General features: G+C 45.8%; 1 protein-coding gene and 1 non-coding gene across 8 annotated transcripts in view; both read right to left on the minus strand.

The window, feature by feature from the left end:
* The window catches only part of REEP1 (receptor accessory protein 1), a 135,843-nt gene that overhangs the window by 73,615 nt on the left and 44,726 nt on the right, over positions 1 to 17,502 (minus strand). For all 7 annotated transcript variants that reach the window (XM_069583126.1, XM_069583123.1, XM_069583130.1 and 4 more), the window contains exon 2: positions 902 to 974. In XM_069583126.1, coding sequence (XP_069439227.1) covers positions 902 to 974 — 73 coding nt within the window. The remainder of the gene's footprint in view (positions 1 to 901; positions 975 to 17,502) is intronic.
* On the minus strand, positions 8,680 to 8,752 carry TRNAG-CCC (transfer RNA glycine (anticodon CCC)). Its single transcript has one exon. It is a non-coding gene; the product is annotated as a tRNA-Gly (tRNA).

Below are 17,502 nucleotides of genomic sequence, written 5' to 3' on the forward strand. Positions count from 1 at the left end.
GGGAGGGACACCCCCCACCCTCCACTCCCAGCAGGCCTTTGTCGATCAGTGGTAGTCTGACGATTCTCCTGCCTGGAGGTGCCCATAACATTTAGGGCTGTGACTGGGGCACCCAGATCACCCAACAGTGACACAATCCTCCCAGTAAGTCCTCCTGATCCCCTACCTGTGTGTCCAGCCCTGGGCCAGGTGCTGTGGAGGACGGTACAGGAAGTATATGTGGAGGGTGGCACAGCCGTAGGAGGATGGTAGCTCCTGTTCTCTAAAAGTTTATAAAGCCACAGTGCTTAGACTGTGGGGTGTTCAAACCACAGAACTGGAGTGGGGTTCAGAGTTGCTGAGCCAGGACCTTAGGATCCGAGCCCCTGCCCCTAGTGCAAGACTGTTTCCCAGAAACACTGCCTTCCACTCCAGACAAGGGAACTGACACTCAGAGAGATAAGCCATGCTTCCAAGCCCATGGCCTGCGGCCTCTGGCAGCCTCCAACTCTAGCTACCATTTCCTCTTGCCAGGCCTCCCCACTCTCATCACTTCCACATTCTACTTGTAACACCTCTGTTACTCAGCATAGCCGTTCATTTGTTTAAAATAATGCTTAACTATGTCACAGTCATGACCACCAGTCAATGAAAAAATTGTGTGAATATGCAATCATCTCGTTTCCTATGGCCTCCACCTCACTCCATGCATTCTCATGACTCTTCATAAAAGGGTATGAAATCTCCTTGGTTAGCAAGGTTAAAGGAGAGGACTCCTGGGTGACCTCTGGCAGGTCACTGCACTGCCCTGCTCCCAGTACCCACCAAAGAGAGCATCCGCCCTGCCCCCACTTCATGCTCAGCCTCCCCCACTCAACCCCATCATCACCCACCCCACCCACTCAAAAATTGTGCTACTTACATATTCTTTAATGTCCTTTGACTTCACAGCCTTGTAGGAATAATATGCAGGGTAAAGAGTGCCAAATATTAGCCTGGAGGGAAGAGAGAGGGAAAAAATGAGAAATGTGATTTTCATTCATTCTGTTTGATGGAAAATGTTGTCTTCAGTACCAGAGCATCCTCTGAACTACAGAACATGCTTCTGTGGGGCTTGGGTTATTTTTCTGAAGGCCCTGAAGCTTTTCTGCTCATGGCTGGGACGTGCTTAGAAACCTCTATGCCCTGTTACAACTCCACACACACCTTCCTTCAATCTGTCATTTGCCATACAGGAGGGTGGTTTGGGGTCATGAAAGCCAAAAATGGGAGGATCGGGGGCTCTGGAGGTGGGAAACCAAAGCTGAGCAGCCAAGACCCCTGAAATTAAAGGCCCAGTGTATTTCCCTGGTGGTCCAGTGAATAGGAATCCACCTGCCAATGCAGGGAACACAGATTCCGTCCCTGGTCCAAGAAGATCCCACACGCCATGGAGCAACGAAGCCTGTACACTGAAACTTCTGAAGCCTGTGCACCTAGAGCCTGTGCTCCAGAGAAGGAGAAGCCGCCACAATGAGAAATCCACACACCGCAAGGAGGAACAGTCCCCACTCTCTGCAACTAGCAGAGTCCTTGCAGCCACGAAGACAGACCACAGCCAAAACTAGAAATTAATAATTACATTTGTTTTTAAAAGGCCCAGTGTTCCTCCCTGCTGTGAATCCCCATCAGATGCTCTCTTAAGCCCACCTACACCTTGGGCTTCCTTTTCTACCAAAACCGCATCACTCCAAGTTTCTTCAAATTTCACTCCCTTCAGATTGGATTTCAGCATCCTGCAGTCAGAGTCAGCTGTTCAGTCTGTAAATCCAATCAAGCCAACCCTTTCTCCCACCAGACACATAAATCCCCACCTTGCAATAACCTGCTTCCCACTGCTCTGAAGATGTAGAAGCAAAAATAATGACACCAGTGTGCTGTTTGGGCTTCAGCTCTCACTGAGTCATCGCTCCTGGGGCCCTGTATCAGGTCATTAAACAATCAGACTCTGCATAGCATAGCTCCACTTGCCCTCTTTCTCTCTACTTTGTCCCTTTCCCACCCCCAACCACTGAGGCTTTGCCTGTTCTGTCCTTTCCTTCTGGAATCTCTGCACCACCACCCCCACCTCCTTTGTCAGGTTGGTGCCTATTCACTCATCAGATGCCAGCTCCCCATGACCTCTTCCTGGAAGCCTTCCCTGACCTCTCCCCTTAAGTTAAATCTTCCCACTATACTCTCAAAGCATGATATACAGTTTGATCAGGGCATGTGATGTTTTGATTGACAGCATCCCCCAATTGGACTCTGTACAGAATGGATCTGTTTTGTTCAACAGTGTGTTTCCAGCACCTACCACATAGGAGACTCAATAGATACTTTAATAATTATTATTTTAATTTTACTCATTTATTCATTTTTGGCTGTTCTGGGTCTTCATTGCCGTGCACAGGCTTTCTCTAGTCGTGGCGAGTGGGGGCTACTCTCTAGTTGTGGTGCTCGGACTTCTCATTGTGGTGGCTTCTCTTGTTGTGGAGCACAGGCTCTAGGGCGTGCAGGCTTCAGCAGTTGCAGCTTGCAGGCTCTAGAGAACAGGTTCTGTAGCCGTGGTGCTTAGTTGCCCTGTGGCATGTGGGATCTTCCCAGACCAGGGATCAAACTCATGTCCCCTGCATTGGCAGGTGGATTCTTAACCACTGGACCACCAGGGAAGTCCCCTCAATAGATATTTTTAAATGAATGAACTGACAGGATGCTGGAGCTGGAAGGGTTTCATCCTTTCACCCGACAGGTGAAGTCACCTCTACATGTCAATTCAGGTGCCAGCTGTTGTACCATCCTGGCTCTGTCCCCACAGGGACCAGCATCTTATGTGACAACCCTATGGACAGAGCAATCCAAGGAGACACCACACTCAGGAAGCCCAAAGCCATGGCTGCTTCACCGGCGGGGGGTCATACAGAGAACTCCCATCAGATGCTATTTATCAAGCAGGACTTAGTTTTACAATAAGCTGTGGCAGGTAACACCTTGACAATCCACATTCATCAGGTTTCCATGGAAAAACAGAAAGCTAACTGAACAGAATCTGTTTCTGGTGCTGAATGGGAAGCGGAAAGGGTTTTGTAACCTTGACTCACACAGGCCCTGCACCAAGTGCTCTGCAGACATGAGCTCAGACAGCCTTGGAAACAAGAACCTCATCCATAGACAGGGCATCAAGGCTGGAGCGGCTAGTCCAAGCTTGCCTAGTTCCATGACCAGTAAGGGATAAAGGCGGGGAAGGGACCCAGCCAGACTGGCCTCCTTACCAACACTGTCCGCGGCCTTGGAGAGCAAGGCCATGCCCTGGGAAGGCTGAAATTGTATCTAGGGAGCTAGATAAGACAGCCAAAGGGACAAAAACATAGTCTGAAAGAAATCAAAAAAATTCAAAAAGAGACAGTGACTTCCTCTGACTGTCCAGTGCCTAAGACTCTGCGCTTCTTACGCAGGGGTTGTTTGGTCATTCAGTCACGTCCGACTCTTTGCAACCCTATGGACTGCAGCACGCCAGGCTTCCCTGTCCTTTACCATCTCCTGAAGTTTGCTCAAACTCATGTCCATTGAGTCCAATGCAGGGGGCCCAGGTTCAATTCCTGGTCAGGGATTCCACATGCCGCAACTAAGAGTTCGAACGCCTCAACTAAAAATAATCCCATGTGCCACAGTAAAGATCCAAGATCCTGCATGTTGCAGCGAAGACCTGGTGCAGCCAAGTAAAAAGTCAAAAAATTAATTAAAGAAAAAAAAAGATGGCCACAGTGCCAAAGACACAAGCAGCCCAAGGAAGTCCACTGGGATCTGTCACAAGTCAGCTCAGAGGAGGAGGTTTCCCCAACCCCCCGACCCAGCCCCACTTCACTCTAAGCAGTGTTCTCAGATACTCGGGAGAATCTCCCTTTGTCCATGAGATCTTTCCTGACCTCAGCATCGCCTGAAGATTAGGTTCCTCTTCTGTTCTTCACTGCCGCACCCTGGATGGTCCCCTTTCTTAGCTCTGATCCATATCACTTGCATCAGTTTTTTCCATGTCTGTCTCTCCCACAAGACAAGTTCCACAAAGTTGGCTTGATGTTGTCTACTTAAGGGTCGAATCCACACCCCTTGGGCAGAGGAAGTGCTTGGTAAATATGTATTCCCTCTGGGAAATTTCAGAAAGTGGTGAAGCAAGGGTCAGAGCCACCCAAGGGACGCTCATGACTTTGGGGCTGAGGTCTCAGTAGTGAGGAGATGCTGGACAGCACCAGGCTGCTTCAGCAAAGCCTCCAGCACAACGTCACAGGCCGCAGAGAAACAAACACACCCTCCTTTGGCACAGAGGCCTTGGTCAATAGTCACGTCTGCCAGGACAGAGGAGCCTGGCATGCTGCAGTCCATGGGGTTTCAGAGTTGGATGTGACTGAGCGGCTGAACAACAGCAACGGCCAGGAGGGTGTCCAGCCCCTGCCTTGAGGCAGTGTGTGAGCAGCAGGAGAGACAGGTGGAAAGTGCATCTTGACCTGACAGCCCATGGATCAGCCCTTCTGTGAACCCCAAAGGCCAGCGACACCCCCCGAGTGGACATAGAGGCGGAAAGCCTCATGAGGGCCAAGACAATGGAGGCGGGTGCTCCGTCTGCCTGGGGGACTCAGATGGGAATGGCTGCCAGCATCCCCTACCTGGCTCCCATCTGCCAGCACAGGGACAGCGAGACAAATGTGCCTGTGCTTTCCAGTCTCCAAAAGCTCAGAAACACCGGCATGTAAGGGACGAGACTCAGTATTTCACTGCCCAGAGGAGGCAGAACGGAATGAGGAGGGCAAGTTCTCCTAAGTCTATTTTGGAGAAAAAAATAAATGAAGCAGGTCCCTGCCAAAGGGGTTCGAGACTGATGTCCATTCAGAGCAAGTCCCCCTGGCCAGGCCCTTCTCTTTCCCCCCTCCCTCAGCTCTGGACCTAACCCTGACCTCCTGGCCAGCGGCTGTTCCCCACTGAGCCATGCTTGCACGCTCACAACGTGTCACTTTCTGGGACTTCCCTGGTAGTGAGTGAGTAACAGGCAGGATGGCCAGGGGTCTCCAAACAGAGGAAATAGGCAGCAAGTGTCAGATATATTTTATCTCTCTCTTAAACAGCAGGAGGAAACAAGTGTTAGGGGTTTTTTTCCCCTTCTCTATACAAAGTTTAAAAAGGTTTCTCTTAAAATTCTCTTAAAATAATGACACCTGGTTCTACCTGAACTTTTCTCAAACCTTGAGTGAACCAATGTGTTTTTCTTATGAAAATGTTTGTCTTAAGTTATGTTAACGAACTGTGTATTTACCCTAGACTCCGTCTTTCAAGTCAGTTCCCCCTCAGAAACGACTTGACAAACCTGTATATTTCACTCATACATTGTTCTCCTAATCTATGTTAACGAAACTATATATTTACTTGGAAACCTGCCTTTCTTCAAGATTCAAGTCAATCATTTTATGGCCCAGGATAACTCACCTAGTGCCAGTGTTATCTCAAAATGAATGTTGTGGGTGAGGGGTCTGGTGCCACTCTGAGTTTTGAGACATCTCCTTTCTATAATTAACAGCTTGCTAGTAGCTATATAACATCTGGATAAAGACTAGCAGTGGGGCACTCTTTCTGCCCCTTTCTGATGTCTATGTCAGAAACTTTTTCTATCTCTTTTATACTTTAATAAAACTTTATTACACAAAAGCTTTGAGTGATCAAGCCTTCATCACTGGCCCTGGACTGAATTCTTCTCCCCCGGAGGCCGAGAATCCCAGCGTCTTTCATGGCTCAGCAACAACCTTTCAGTAGGCCAGTGGCTAAGATTTCATGCTCTCATAGCAGGGGGCCCAGGTTCTATCCACAATCAGGGAACTAGATCCCACATGCCATAACTAAAGAGTTTGCATGCTGCAACTAAAGATGGAAGATCCTGCATGTCACAACTAAGTCCCAGTACAACCAAAGGAATAAAAATAAACTTTTTCTTAAACATGTGACTTCCTATTGGCTACCTCTTCAATTTTTTTTAAAAAATATTTATTTGGCTGCATCAGGCCTTACTTGCAGCATTTGAACTCAGCTTTGGCTAGTTCCCTGACCAAGGATAGAACCCAGGCCCCTTGCACTGGGAGCTTGGAGTCTTAGCCACTGGACCACCAGGGAAGTCCCCCAGCTTGTTCTTCTGCCTGAATCTTAGTGCATGACCTTCCCACAACTCCACACCTCCCCCACCCTGCCCCCACCAGCTCCATAAAGTCTCACTAATCCTTTAAGACCGAGCCACTTCTGTGCATCTTTGATCAGTTGGCTCTCAAGATTTTCTTGACACTGGTTAAGTCTCCTACAGCTCTTATGTAGTAGTTTTAATAAGAAGACATTAAAAATAATGATATGAATATCACTGAGTGCTCACTCATGCCAGGCACTGCTCTACAGGCTGTCCATTCTCAGTCCTCTCAACATCAATCCAGGATAAGAATTTGTGTATTGTTAGTCGCTCAGTCGTGTCCGACTCTGTGACCCCATAGACTGTAGCCCACCAGGCTCCTCTGTCCATAGAATTCTCCAGGCAAGAATACTGGAGTGGGTTGCCAATTCCTTCTCCAGGGGATCTTTGTGACCCCATAGACTGTAGCCCACCAGGCTCCTCTGTCCATAGAATTCTCCAGGCAAGAATACTGGAGTGGGTTGCCAATTCCTTCTCCAGGGGATCTTCCAGACCCAGGGATAAAAGCCAGGTCTCCTGCACTGCAGGCAGATTCTTTTTCATCTGAGCTACCAGGGAAGCCCTAAGAATTCTTGTGCTTAGGTGCTCAGTCGTGTCTGACTCTGCGACTCCATGGATTGTAGCCCACCAGGTTCCTCTCTGTCCATGGAATTCTCTAGGTAAGAACACCAGAGTGGGTTGCCATTTCCCTCTAAAGGGAAGAATTCTTACTACTCCATTTTACAGATTAGGACACAGATTAGGACATTTTACAAGGACAAACAGCCAGGAGCTGAGCTGGAATGTGACCCAGGCCACCAGACAACAGGCTGACTGTCTTCTCCCAGGGCGGCCTGTGCTGACGGGGTCAGACCATCCAGGCCAGGGGATTGATTAGTGGGGTCCCCAGCACCTGACACAGCTCCTGCCCAAGTGCCTGCTGGCGAATGTCTGATAGATGAATAAATATCAAACAACTGCAACCTCTCTCCAAGGAACTTCAGCCCACTTCAGATTCACATAACTCTCTCTATAAGGTCAAGAGAAAAGCTGTGCAATTCTTAGGAGGAATAAAGCCACTTAAGTGCTTAAGGTTGGCTCAAGAGCGGGAAGGAAGAAGGCTTGAGTGCCTTCTGTAGAGGGGAAACCAGGCTCCGTGTTCACACACTCCACCTGATTATCTGTGAACAGAGTCCCACCTGGCGCTCCAGAGCCACAGAGCTTTGCACCCACCCACCCTCTGCCCACGGCCATTTACTGCTCCCCGGAAGCCCCCAACCCAACCTACTGCCTCCATGTATCTGCTTGCCACATCCCTGCTATCTTTGCCCTTGATTCCTCCTCTTGCTCCAAACTAGGGGCCTTCTTCCGGGTTGCCGCCTTTGCTTCCCCCCAGCGGCAGCAGGGGGGTGCGGGATGGGGTGGGCAATGGGCCTCCTGTGAATGCTAACCTCGGAGACAGCAGTTCCCAACTGGGAGCAAGACATCTGGGCAACATCTGAAAACATGCAGGTCATCACAACTCAGAGAACGCTACTAGCATCTTGTGACGGGGGGAGGCCTGGGCTGCTGTCCAACATCCTACAACACACAAGACAGCCCCCCAAAGCCTGATTGGGTCCATAACATCAGAAGTGCCAAGGTGGAGAAACCCTTGTCTAGGTGCTGTTTTTCAATCCTTGGGCCTTGCTCATTTCCTTCAGCTTAAATGACATAAGATAACTGCTTTGAGTAGGACCCAGGGGCCTCTCTTCTTTCTCCAGTTAATTTCCAAGGAGTTAAAATTTCCTAAGAAGAAAGGGCTTCCCAGGTGGCACTAGTGGTAAAGAACCTGCCTGCCAATGTAGGAGACATAAGAATCTCAGGTTCGATCCCTGGATTGGAAAGATCCCCTGGGGGAGAGCATGGCCACTCACTCCAGTGTTCTTGCCTGGAGAATCCCATGGACAGAGGAGCCTGGCAGGCTACTCTAGCAGCCATGGCCAGTCCATGGGATCACAAAAAGTTGGACACGACTGAAGCGACTTAGTACAGCGTAAGAAGAGAAGTAAGAGGTCTGTTGAAAGCCTGACTGAGCCCCACTGAGCCCCTCACTGGGCTCACCAAGCCAAACAACAGCAGAGGGTCCCAGAGGGTGAGCCCATGCCTGATCTCATCTCAGCCAAGTCCACAGGTTCCCCCCTCAACACTCAGCCACCCCTGCTTCCAGCCGCTCCACCATTTCCCAGCCCTGCTGGGACCCCAGCACTGGGAGCAACATGCACCCTTGGCACCGATGCGAAATATACAATTTCTGATTATGGTCCTATGTAGGTTTTTCCATGAAAGTTTATGAATCCATTTTTTCAAATATGTACTGATTTTTGTCTATCTGTTTGGCTGTGTTGGGTCTCAGCTGCAGTACACAGGATCTGAGATCTTCGTTGTGGCATGCAGGGTGTTTAGCTGCAGGTTGGGAACTCTTATTTGCAGCACGTGGGATCTAGTTCCCTGACCAGGGATTGAACCTGGGTCCCCTGGATTGGGAGCACAGAGTCTTAGCCACTGGACCACCAGGGAAGTCCCTATGAATCAGTTTTGATTACTTTCCAAGAGAATTCATTTCCAAGACCGTTTTTACTTTCTACTGTCACACAAGGGTCCTCCTTGGTGCTAGAGTGCCTACTAGCATTTCAATAAATATGCTACAATTTTTAAGATGGAAAAAACTTAAAACAGGAGAGAGAGATCTGAAGTCTCCTATATGTACTCTTTTCTCATATTTTTCTGTCCTTCCTTCCCCCAAATAAGCAACCTCCTGAATTCAGTGTTTCTCATTCTATTTCTCACTAATATTTTTACTAACTCTGTAAGCCATGCTGAAACAGACAAAAATGTATTTCTATTTAAACATTATATAAATGGAATCACACTATATGTATTCCACCGAAATGTGTCTTCATTCAAATTTATGGTTTTGAGATTTTGATCCGTATTAAGACTTGTCTTTCTAGACCTTTTTTGTTGTTCTTGTGTTGGGTCTTCGTTGCAGTGTGCAGGCTCTCTAGTTGGTGTGTGGGATCTTAGTTCCCTGACAGGAAATCAAACGCACATCCCTTGCATTGGAAGGCAGATTCTTTTTTAAAAAAATTAATTTATTTATTTTAATTGATTGGAAGCTAATTACTTTACAATATTGTAGTGGTTTTTGCCATACATTGACATGAATCAGCCATGGGTGTACATGTGTTCCCCATCTTGAACCTCCCTCCCACCTCCCTCCCCATCCCATCCCTCAGGGTCATCCCAGTGCACCGGCCCTGAGCTCCCTGTCTCCTGCGTTGAACCTGGACTGGCGATCTATTTCTGGAAGGCAGATTCTTAACCACTGGATCACCAGGGAAATCCCTCTAGCTCACTGTAAACCTCTGTATACTATTTCATTATGTGAATTTATCACAGCTTATTTACCCATTCTATTGATGCGTATTTAGGTTCTTTCCAAGTTGTCACTATTACAAACAGAGCCAGAATGAACATTCTTATACAAACCTCCCTGGGCGTGGGTGGGACTTACTCTAGGGTTTACACACAGTGTGGGACTGCTGAGTTGCAGGGCATAGCACCTTCCTCCAGACAATGCCAAACCACTCCCCAGAGAGGTTATTATACCAGTCTCTACTCCTTCTTGCCGTGTAAATGAGTTCTGATATCCTCCATTCTTTTTTTTGGTTGCGCTGGGTCTCCATTGCTTCCCTTGGGCTTTCTCTAGTTACAAGGAGGAGGGGGCTACTCTTCACTGCAGCGAGTGGGCTTCTCATTTCGGTGGCTTCTCTCATTACAAAGCACTGGCTCCACGCACACAGCCTTCAGTAGCAGCATGCACGCTCAGCAGTTTACATGGGCCTAGTTGCTCCGTGCCACGTGGAATCTTCCTGAACCAGGGATCAAACCTGTTCCCCTGTATCGGAAGGCACAGGATTCTCCATTCTTTTCAAACTAATACAGTCAGATTTAAAATTTTTTTGCCAATCTGAAGGATGTTTAACAGTATCTCAAATTTGTTTTAATCCATATTTCCTCAATTGCAAGTGAAGTTGATTAACATTTTATGCCTCTTAGCCATTTGGCCCCCTTAACTGAATGAACTATTTATATTGCTTCCCTCCCCAACCCCATTCAGTTCTTTATCTTCTTCTTACTGATTTTTAGGACTTCTTTGTGAATTCTGGGTATAAATTATGCCTTGGACATACGGATTGCAAACATCTTTTCCCAATAAAAAGCCCTTTTAACTTTCTTTGCTGTGGTCTCTTCTGTTGCACAGAAGTTTTAAATGTTAAATGATAATATATCAGTCTTTTCTAGCTTGCTTTTTTATATCTTGTTGAGAAAATCCTGGCCACATATATCTTCTCATAAAAGTTTTTAAGGTTCACTTTTTCACTGTTAGGTTTTAATTCATCTGGAACTTATCTTTATGTATGTTATGAGTTAGGGATTCAACTTTATGCTTTTTTGTAAGGATCCCAACTGTTCTAATAACAATTACCAAATTCTTTCCCACTGATTTTCAATTGTGCCGTCACGTGTAATGTTTTCTAATGTGTATAGATATTATTTCAGTTCTCCATTCCCTTACCCTGGTCTACCGACCAACCATGCACCTATACCACAGGGTATTAATTTCCATAGCTTTATAATAAATCCTGATATTCTTTTTAAAAAGTATTTATTTATTTGGCTGTGCTGGGTCTTAGTTGCAGCATATGGGATCTTTAGCTGCAGCATGCAAACTCTTAGTTGTGGCATGTGGGATCTAGGTCCCTGACCAGGGATTGAACCTACATTGGGAGCACAGTGCCTTAGCCACTGGACCACCAGGGAAGTCCCCTAAATCCTGATATTCTTAACACTGTCTTGCCTATTCTTAGCCCTTAGATTTTCTATATGGATTTCATGACAGCTTGTTAAGTTCCATGAGAAACGTTATCTATTTTGATTGAGAGTACACTGAAATTACAGATTTACTTGGGAAGAGTCACCATCTTTATCAGGTTTCCTTTCCATGAATATGATCCCTTCTACTGAGTCTTCCTTAACGTCTTTTCAAGATATGCTACAGATTTTTCTATAAAGACCTTGGACTTGTTTTGTTTTCTTTATTCTTAAGTATATATTTCAAGAGGGTTTTTTTTTTTATGGTATTACGAGTTTTAAAAATTAGATAGTCTTTTGGTTTTTAATGTTATACAGGAATGCCATTGGTTTTCCACGTGGATCTCAGAACCACTCAACTTGCTGCAATCAAAAATGCATTTGGAGTCCCAAATGCATTACAACTCCATGAAAAAAGTCAAACCCCAAACCAATATACTGTATGATTCTATTTATATGCTATTCTGAAAAAGGAAAGGTTATAGGGATAAAAAAAGAATCAGCGGTTGTGCAAGGACTAGAGATGGTGGGAGAGGTGACTACAAAGTAGCCTGAGAGAATTATGGAAAATGATGGAAGATTCTTGCATCTTGATTGCAGTGGTGCCTACATAATTGTCCATTTGTCAAAACTCAGAATTCAAACTCAACTTAAAACACTCATACCGGGATTTCCCTGGGGCAGTCAAGTGATTAAGAACCTATGTTTCCAAAGGCAGGGGTACAGGTTCAATTCCTGGTCAGAGAAAACTAACCCATGTACGCAGGCAAAAAAATTTTAAGTAAATAAATAAAATAAAACTTATCAAATTGATTTAAAAACCTGACCTTAAAAAGAAAAAGCATCTGGAAGAATTCACACTCGTAAGTGTATGTGTGTGTGTGTGTGTGTGTGTGTGTGTGTGTGCATTGGTGTCCAAAAATGCATAAAGCTGGCCAGGCATTAGCCTCCAAGCTCGACACAACTTCCTGATATTGGAGGGTCCATGTGTGACAAAACAAGGATTTGCAAAAAACATAATACACCTCTAGGGGCTGCTAATACTATAGCTCTGAAAGGACTGTCTTAGACACACTATGGACCTGGGTGCTATATGCAACTGAGCAAGCCTGATCTTTACCATGCTGTGTAGGGAACGGCCTTACTCACAGTGGTTATCCATAAGCCTAAGCTGGGCAGCTTCTCAGGCTGGGCACAGAGCTCAAGGTTCCCATGGCACAGCAAGCCGGCTGGGCTCTGGTTGCCATGGGTCCCACCCCTTGGGCTCCTGCTTCTATTTACCCACTGTGACCTTCTAAAAGGCTAGAGGGAGAAAACAGGAGAACAGCAGAACTGGCCCACTGGGCATTTGGGCTCCTTGGAGACTATATGACTATGATTTATAAGTTCTTCTTTATTTACTGAGTATCCATTAGTTACCAGGGACTGTGCAAACTTCTTTATAAGCAATATCACTACTCATCTTCATATGGCCTATGAGAGAGAAATTGTTTTTTTCTATAATACAGACAAGGAATCTCATAAAGAAGGCTGAGCACTGAAGGACAGATGCTTTTGAACTGTGGCACTGGAAATGACTCTTGAGAGTCCCTTTGACTACAAGGAGATCAAATCAGTCAATACTAAAGGAAATCAACTCTGAATATTCACTGGAAGGACTGATGCTGAAGCTGAAGCTCCAATCCTTTGGCCTGATGCAAAGAATCTTTGGAAAAGACCCTGGTGTTGGGAAAGAATGAAGGCAAGAGGAGAAGGGGACGACAGAGGATGGGATGGTTGATGGCATCACTGACTTAATGGACATGAGTCTGAGCAAATTCTGGGGGACAGTGAAGGACAAGGAAGCTTAGCATGCTGTAGTCCATGGGGTCACAGTCAGACATGACTTAGCAACTGAACAACAACAAAGCTGATCTCAGTCAGACATAAATAAACCATGTCCTTCTTTCTCAACGTGGCATGTGATTCTGCTAGCCCCTGCCTATAGACCCTTCTCTTTTTCTCTTGGTCTCACTGTGTGGCACGTAGAACTTCTCCAAACAGGGATCGAATCTATGCCGCCCGCATTGGAAGCACGGAATCTTAATCACTAGACCACCAGGAAGTCCTGTAGACTCTTTCTTTTCGGTGTGCTTCAAGCCCAACTCCTCTCTGCAGACTTGAGACTAACAACGTGCAAAACTGTTCCTAGGTGAACACCCAACAAACACCTTATTCTTTTATTTGCTCCTTTGGTCTACACCACAGCCCTCTGAGACAACTGGGATTCTTTTCAGTTAATAAAAATCTGAGGCTCAGAGTGGTTCAGAGACCCACCAAAGGCCCCTTCCTTATCTGACAAGACTCAAACCCAGGTCTCCTGCCCTGAAGTCCAGGACCATTCTGAAGCCCCTATCGCCCTGGCACAGAGAAGAGTTTATTACTTATTTAGAGTTGTGTATAATGTGTGTGGCAAAAATACAAATTTAAATTGGATTACAGAAATACTCCGAAGTCCAATTTAGATAAACACAGAACAGAACAGACATGCTGCAGATTTCAGTTCATGCTGTTAAGCGTTAAACTCTGCAGTCCAGCCCACTCAAGTCCTGTTCAAGCGTCGGTCTGAGTGTTTTTTTAAAAACCTATATGATTGAGATTTCTATTCTTAAGAAATCCAGAAGCTAAGCTCTGGCATCAGACCTGAGTCCAAATCTAGCTCCATCACTGACTAGCATGGAACTGGGAGTGTGTTTCTTAACTCCTCTGGACCAGTTTCCTTGAGGCTGGAAAAGAAAAACACCTATGGTCAACAGACACTGCACGGATTAAACAAGGAGACCGTAGGCGAGAATTTAACATTTCAGAGGCAGTGTAGAAGGATGACAACACAATGTTTTGTGTTTCCTTCCCTTCTACAGAAACAAAAGGACCACTTCTATTTACAGAAATAGTGGCTTCAAATGCCAGTTCCTTTAGGCACAAAATAGTTTTCACCCAATCATTATTTGCTGAGCATCTACTACGTACCCTGGGTCCTCTGGTAGGGAAGACAGCCAGCAAACAGATAATTATACAAATAGTTGACTAATAACTGCGGCTTTGAGTCTCACTGAGTATGTTTTGAAGGAGAGAATGGATTTCCTTTACAATGACTGTCCTGTGGTCGTCCACTTCTCAGCTCACAACCCCTCCCAGGATCTGAGAGCCAGAGACCTTGGCCAGATGGCCCCCTGGTAAAGGGTTATGGTTCTCCTCCTGGTGAACTTGTCTCTAAAGCACCCTACAAGGGATATGGGGCTTCCCAGGTGGCTCAGTGGATAAAGAATCCACCTGCAATGCGGGAGACCTGGATTCAATCCCTGGGTTGGGACGATCCCTTGGAGGAGGGCATGGCAACCCACTCTAGTATTCTTGTCTGGAGAATCTCATGGAGAGATGAGCCTGGTGGGCTACAGTCCATGGGGTCGAAAAGATTTAGACACAACTGAAGTGACTGAGCATGCAAGCACAAGGGATATACTTGGTGAGAGGAAAGTAGTGATGGACCTTTCTCTGCCTACGCTGTGAGAGAGGGGGAAGGGGAATAAGCCTGAGGGGTGCTCTGAGCTAGATTTGAGGTGGTAGCTGTGGGGTACCTGTGGGATTCTCTGGGAACCTGGCTGCTCAGCTTGTGCCCCCCCGCACCATTCCCACAGAGCAGGTGCTGGTGTTGCTGTGCCCAGCTTGGAGGTCGACACAATGTGCACACACCTGTCCAAAGAGGGTATCAAAGGGCTCCAGGGAAGATCTTTACTGATGCCCTACAGGCGCTCACTGATGCCCACAGCAGTCAGGTGAAGTCGTGACTATTATCCCCTTTCTAAACACGCAGGACCTGGGACTCGAGGAGGTTCCATTCTTTCATCCGTTCATTAGATATTCATTCAGCACACTCTGTGCCAAATTCTGAGTCTAACACAAAGTCACAGAGCTGCCAGGTGGGTAAGCTGAATTCAAAGTGCCGTCACTTCCTGGCTTCAAACCCTTTGCTCTTTCCAGTCCAACATAATACCTCAAGAAGGTAAGAGATTTTATGCTCAGGGGGATCAGAAATACCTGGAGTGCCAGGTCTATTGGAATGAGATAGTTAGCAGAGCAAAGCTGTGTGTGCTAAATATTGAAGGAAAAGCCTACGGAGGTGGGCCCAAGAGCCTCCTCCGTTAGACTGTGAGCTCTCTGATGGCAGGAACTGGGACCTTCCCTTCCTTTCATCTCCAGTGCTGGGCACAGAATGGGTGAGACATGCAGTAACATGGTGAAATTCAAATGTGTTATGCTAAGTGAAAGAAGGTGAAGGTGATAGTTGTGTCCAGCTCTTTGCGACCCCATGGACTGTAGCCTGGCAGGCTTCTCTGTCCATGGAATTTTCCAGGCAAGAGTACTGGAATGGGTAGCCATTTCCTTCTCCAGGGGATCTTCCCAACTCAGGGATCAAACCTGGGTTTCCCGTATTGCAGGCAGATTCTTTACCTTCTGAGCCACCAGGGAAGCCAGACTCAAAAGGCTGCATGCTGCTTGACTCCACTTATATGACATTCTGAAAAAGACAGAACCATTAGAGACAGAAACAGATACACTGTCAGAGGCTGGGGATGTGAGAGGAGTTGACTTCTTCAAAGAGGCATGTGGAAATTTTCGAATGTGATGGAATGGTTCTATACACTGTGAAAATGATTACACGACTGCATGAGTTTGTCAAAGTTCATAGAACTACATGATAAAGAGGGTAAATTTCATTCTATATAAATTATACTCTAATTCTTTAAAGGGGGAAGTTCTATATAAATTATACTCTAATTCTTTAAAGGGGGAAGAAAGAGAAAAAGAGAATGAATATAAGCAGAAGCAGATTTACAGAGAAGCTAATGAAGCTTAAATTTCAAGACCCCTCAACTGCATGGGTCCTGGGAGGGGTCCTAGTAAGCATACTTATCAAATTTTTTACGACTGTTTTGGAGAAGGCATCTTTCTTCCACTATAAATGCTTCAGGATCTATTAAACCTAGATCCATGTCTGAATAAAAGTATAAGAACAGATCAAAAGAAGAATGGTGCACTCCAAGGTATTAAGACTCAAGTGGGACCCTAAAGAAAGGCAAGACCTGGTTCCAGCAGAAGGAGGTAAGGCAGACAACCCAGGGGACACAAGTTCATGGTTCCCAGTGACCTCATGAGCATCAGGAAACTGGGGTTCCTACACTTATGCTCACTACTCAGACACAGATGTCCGGTGTGATCTCTTCAGACACATCAAGCCGTTCAAGGCAGGTAGAGCTATGACCTAACAGGATGTGAAAATTCTACGTGCCCGTGTAACAAGCTTGTATCATTCTTCTGGCTACCCACACAGCAATGACCCCCCACTGCCCAACAGAGGGAAATTTTACATTATGTTTCTGAAACGGAAAATGGTTGATGTCCACTTTTCCAGCCTTCCCTCCAGCAGGGATGTGTGTTTGTGGTAGACACACCTGCACAGGTATGAACCCAGGTCCCTGCAGCCCTCTCATTCAGCTGTGCTGAGAATGCGTCCTTCAAGGGGACAATCTCATGATACTACAGGAACAAACACAGCCAAGTGCGGCTGGTCTTGTGGGTGGAGTTGCTGATCTCTTTATGGTTAAAATCAGCCAAGTTATCAGTAGAATGCAGCTCCAATTTTAAAGCAGTTCTGTTACAGAGAAATATTTGCACACCCATATTCATAGCAGCATGATTCACAATAGCCAAGGGATGCAAGCAACTTAAATGTCCAATGACAGATGAAAGGAGAAACAAAATGCAATGTCTATTTATTTTTGCTGTTCTTTAGTCACTAACTTGCGTCAATCCCAGGGACTGTAGCCTGCTAGGCTCCTCTGTCCATGGGATTTTCCCAGGCAAGAATACTGGAGAGGGTTGCCAGTTCTTTCTCCAGGGGATTTTCCCCACCCAGGGATCAAACCCATGTCTCCTGCATTGGCAGGTGGATTCTTTACCACTGAGCCACCTGGGAAGCCCATATATATATATATATATATATGTATATATAATTATATATATATACATATAATTTTATATATATATATATATATATGTAATTTTTAAGAAACAAAATACATTGAGTACAGGCCATTAGCTCATTTAATGGTTCACTGCAACAAATTTAGAGGAAAACAGAATTTATATAATTTTTCAATTACATCTGTTCTGCTTCATGGTACAATGTCATTTATTTAATTTACTGAAATTGTCTAACCAAATAAAATTTTCCAATTTTAGATGGCATTGTAAACTCATCTCAATTCATTAGAGAGGATATAATGACATTTAAGATGAATAAAAATTAGCAAGCAATGCAAAAATTGTATTTTTTAAATGGTTCTGGTTGT

The sequence above is a fragment of the Ovis canadensis genome, chromosome 3 (genome assembly GCF_042477335.2).
Source record: "Ovis canadensis isolate MfBH-ARS-UI-01 breed Bighorn chromosome 3, ARS-UI_OviCan_v2, whole genome shotgun sequence".
Lineage (NCBI taxonomy): Eukaryota > Metazoa > Chordata > Mammalia > Artiodactyla > Bovidae > Ovis > Ovis canadensis.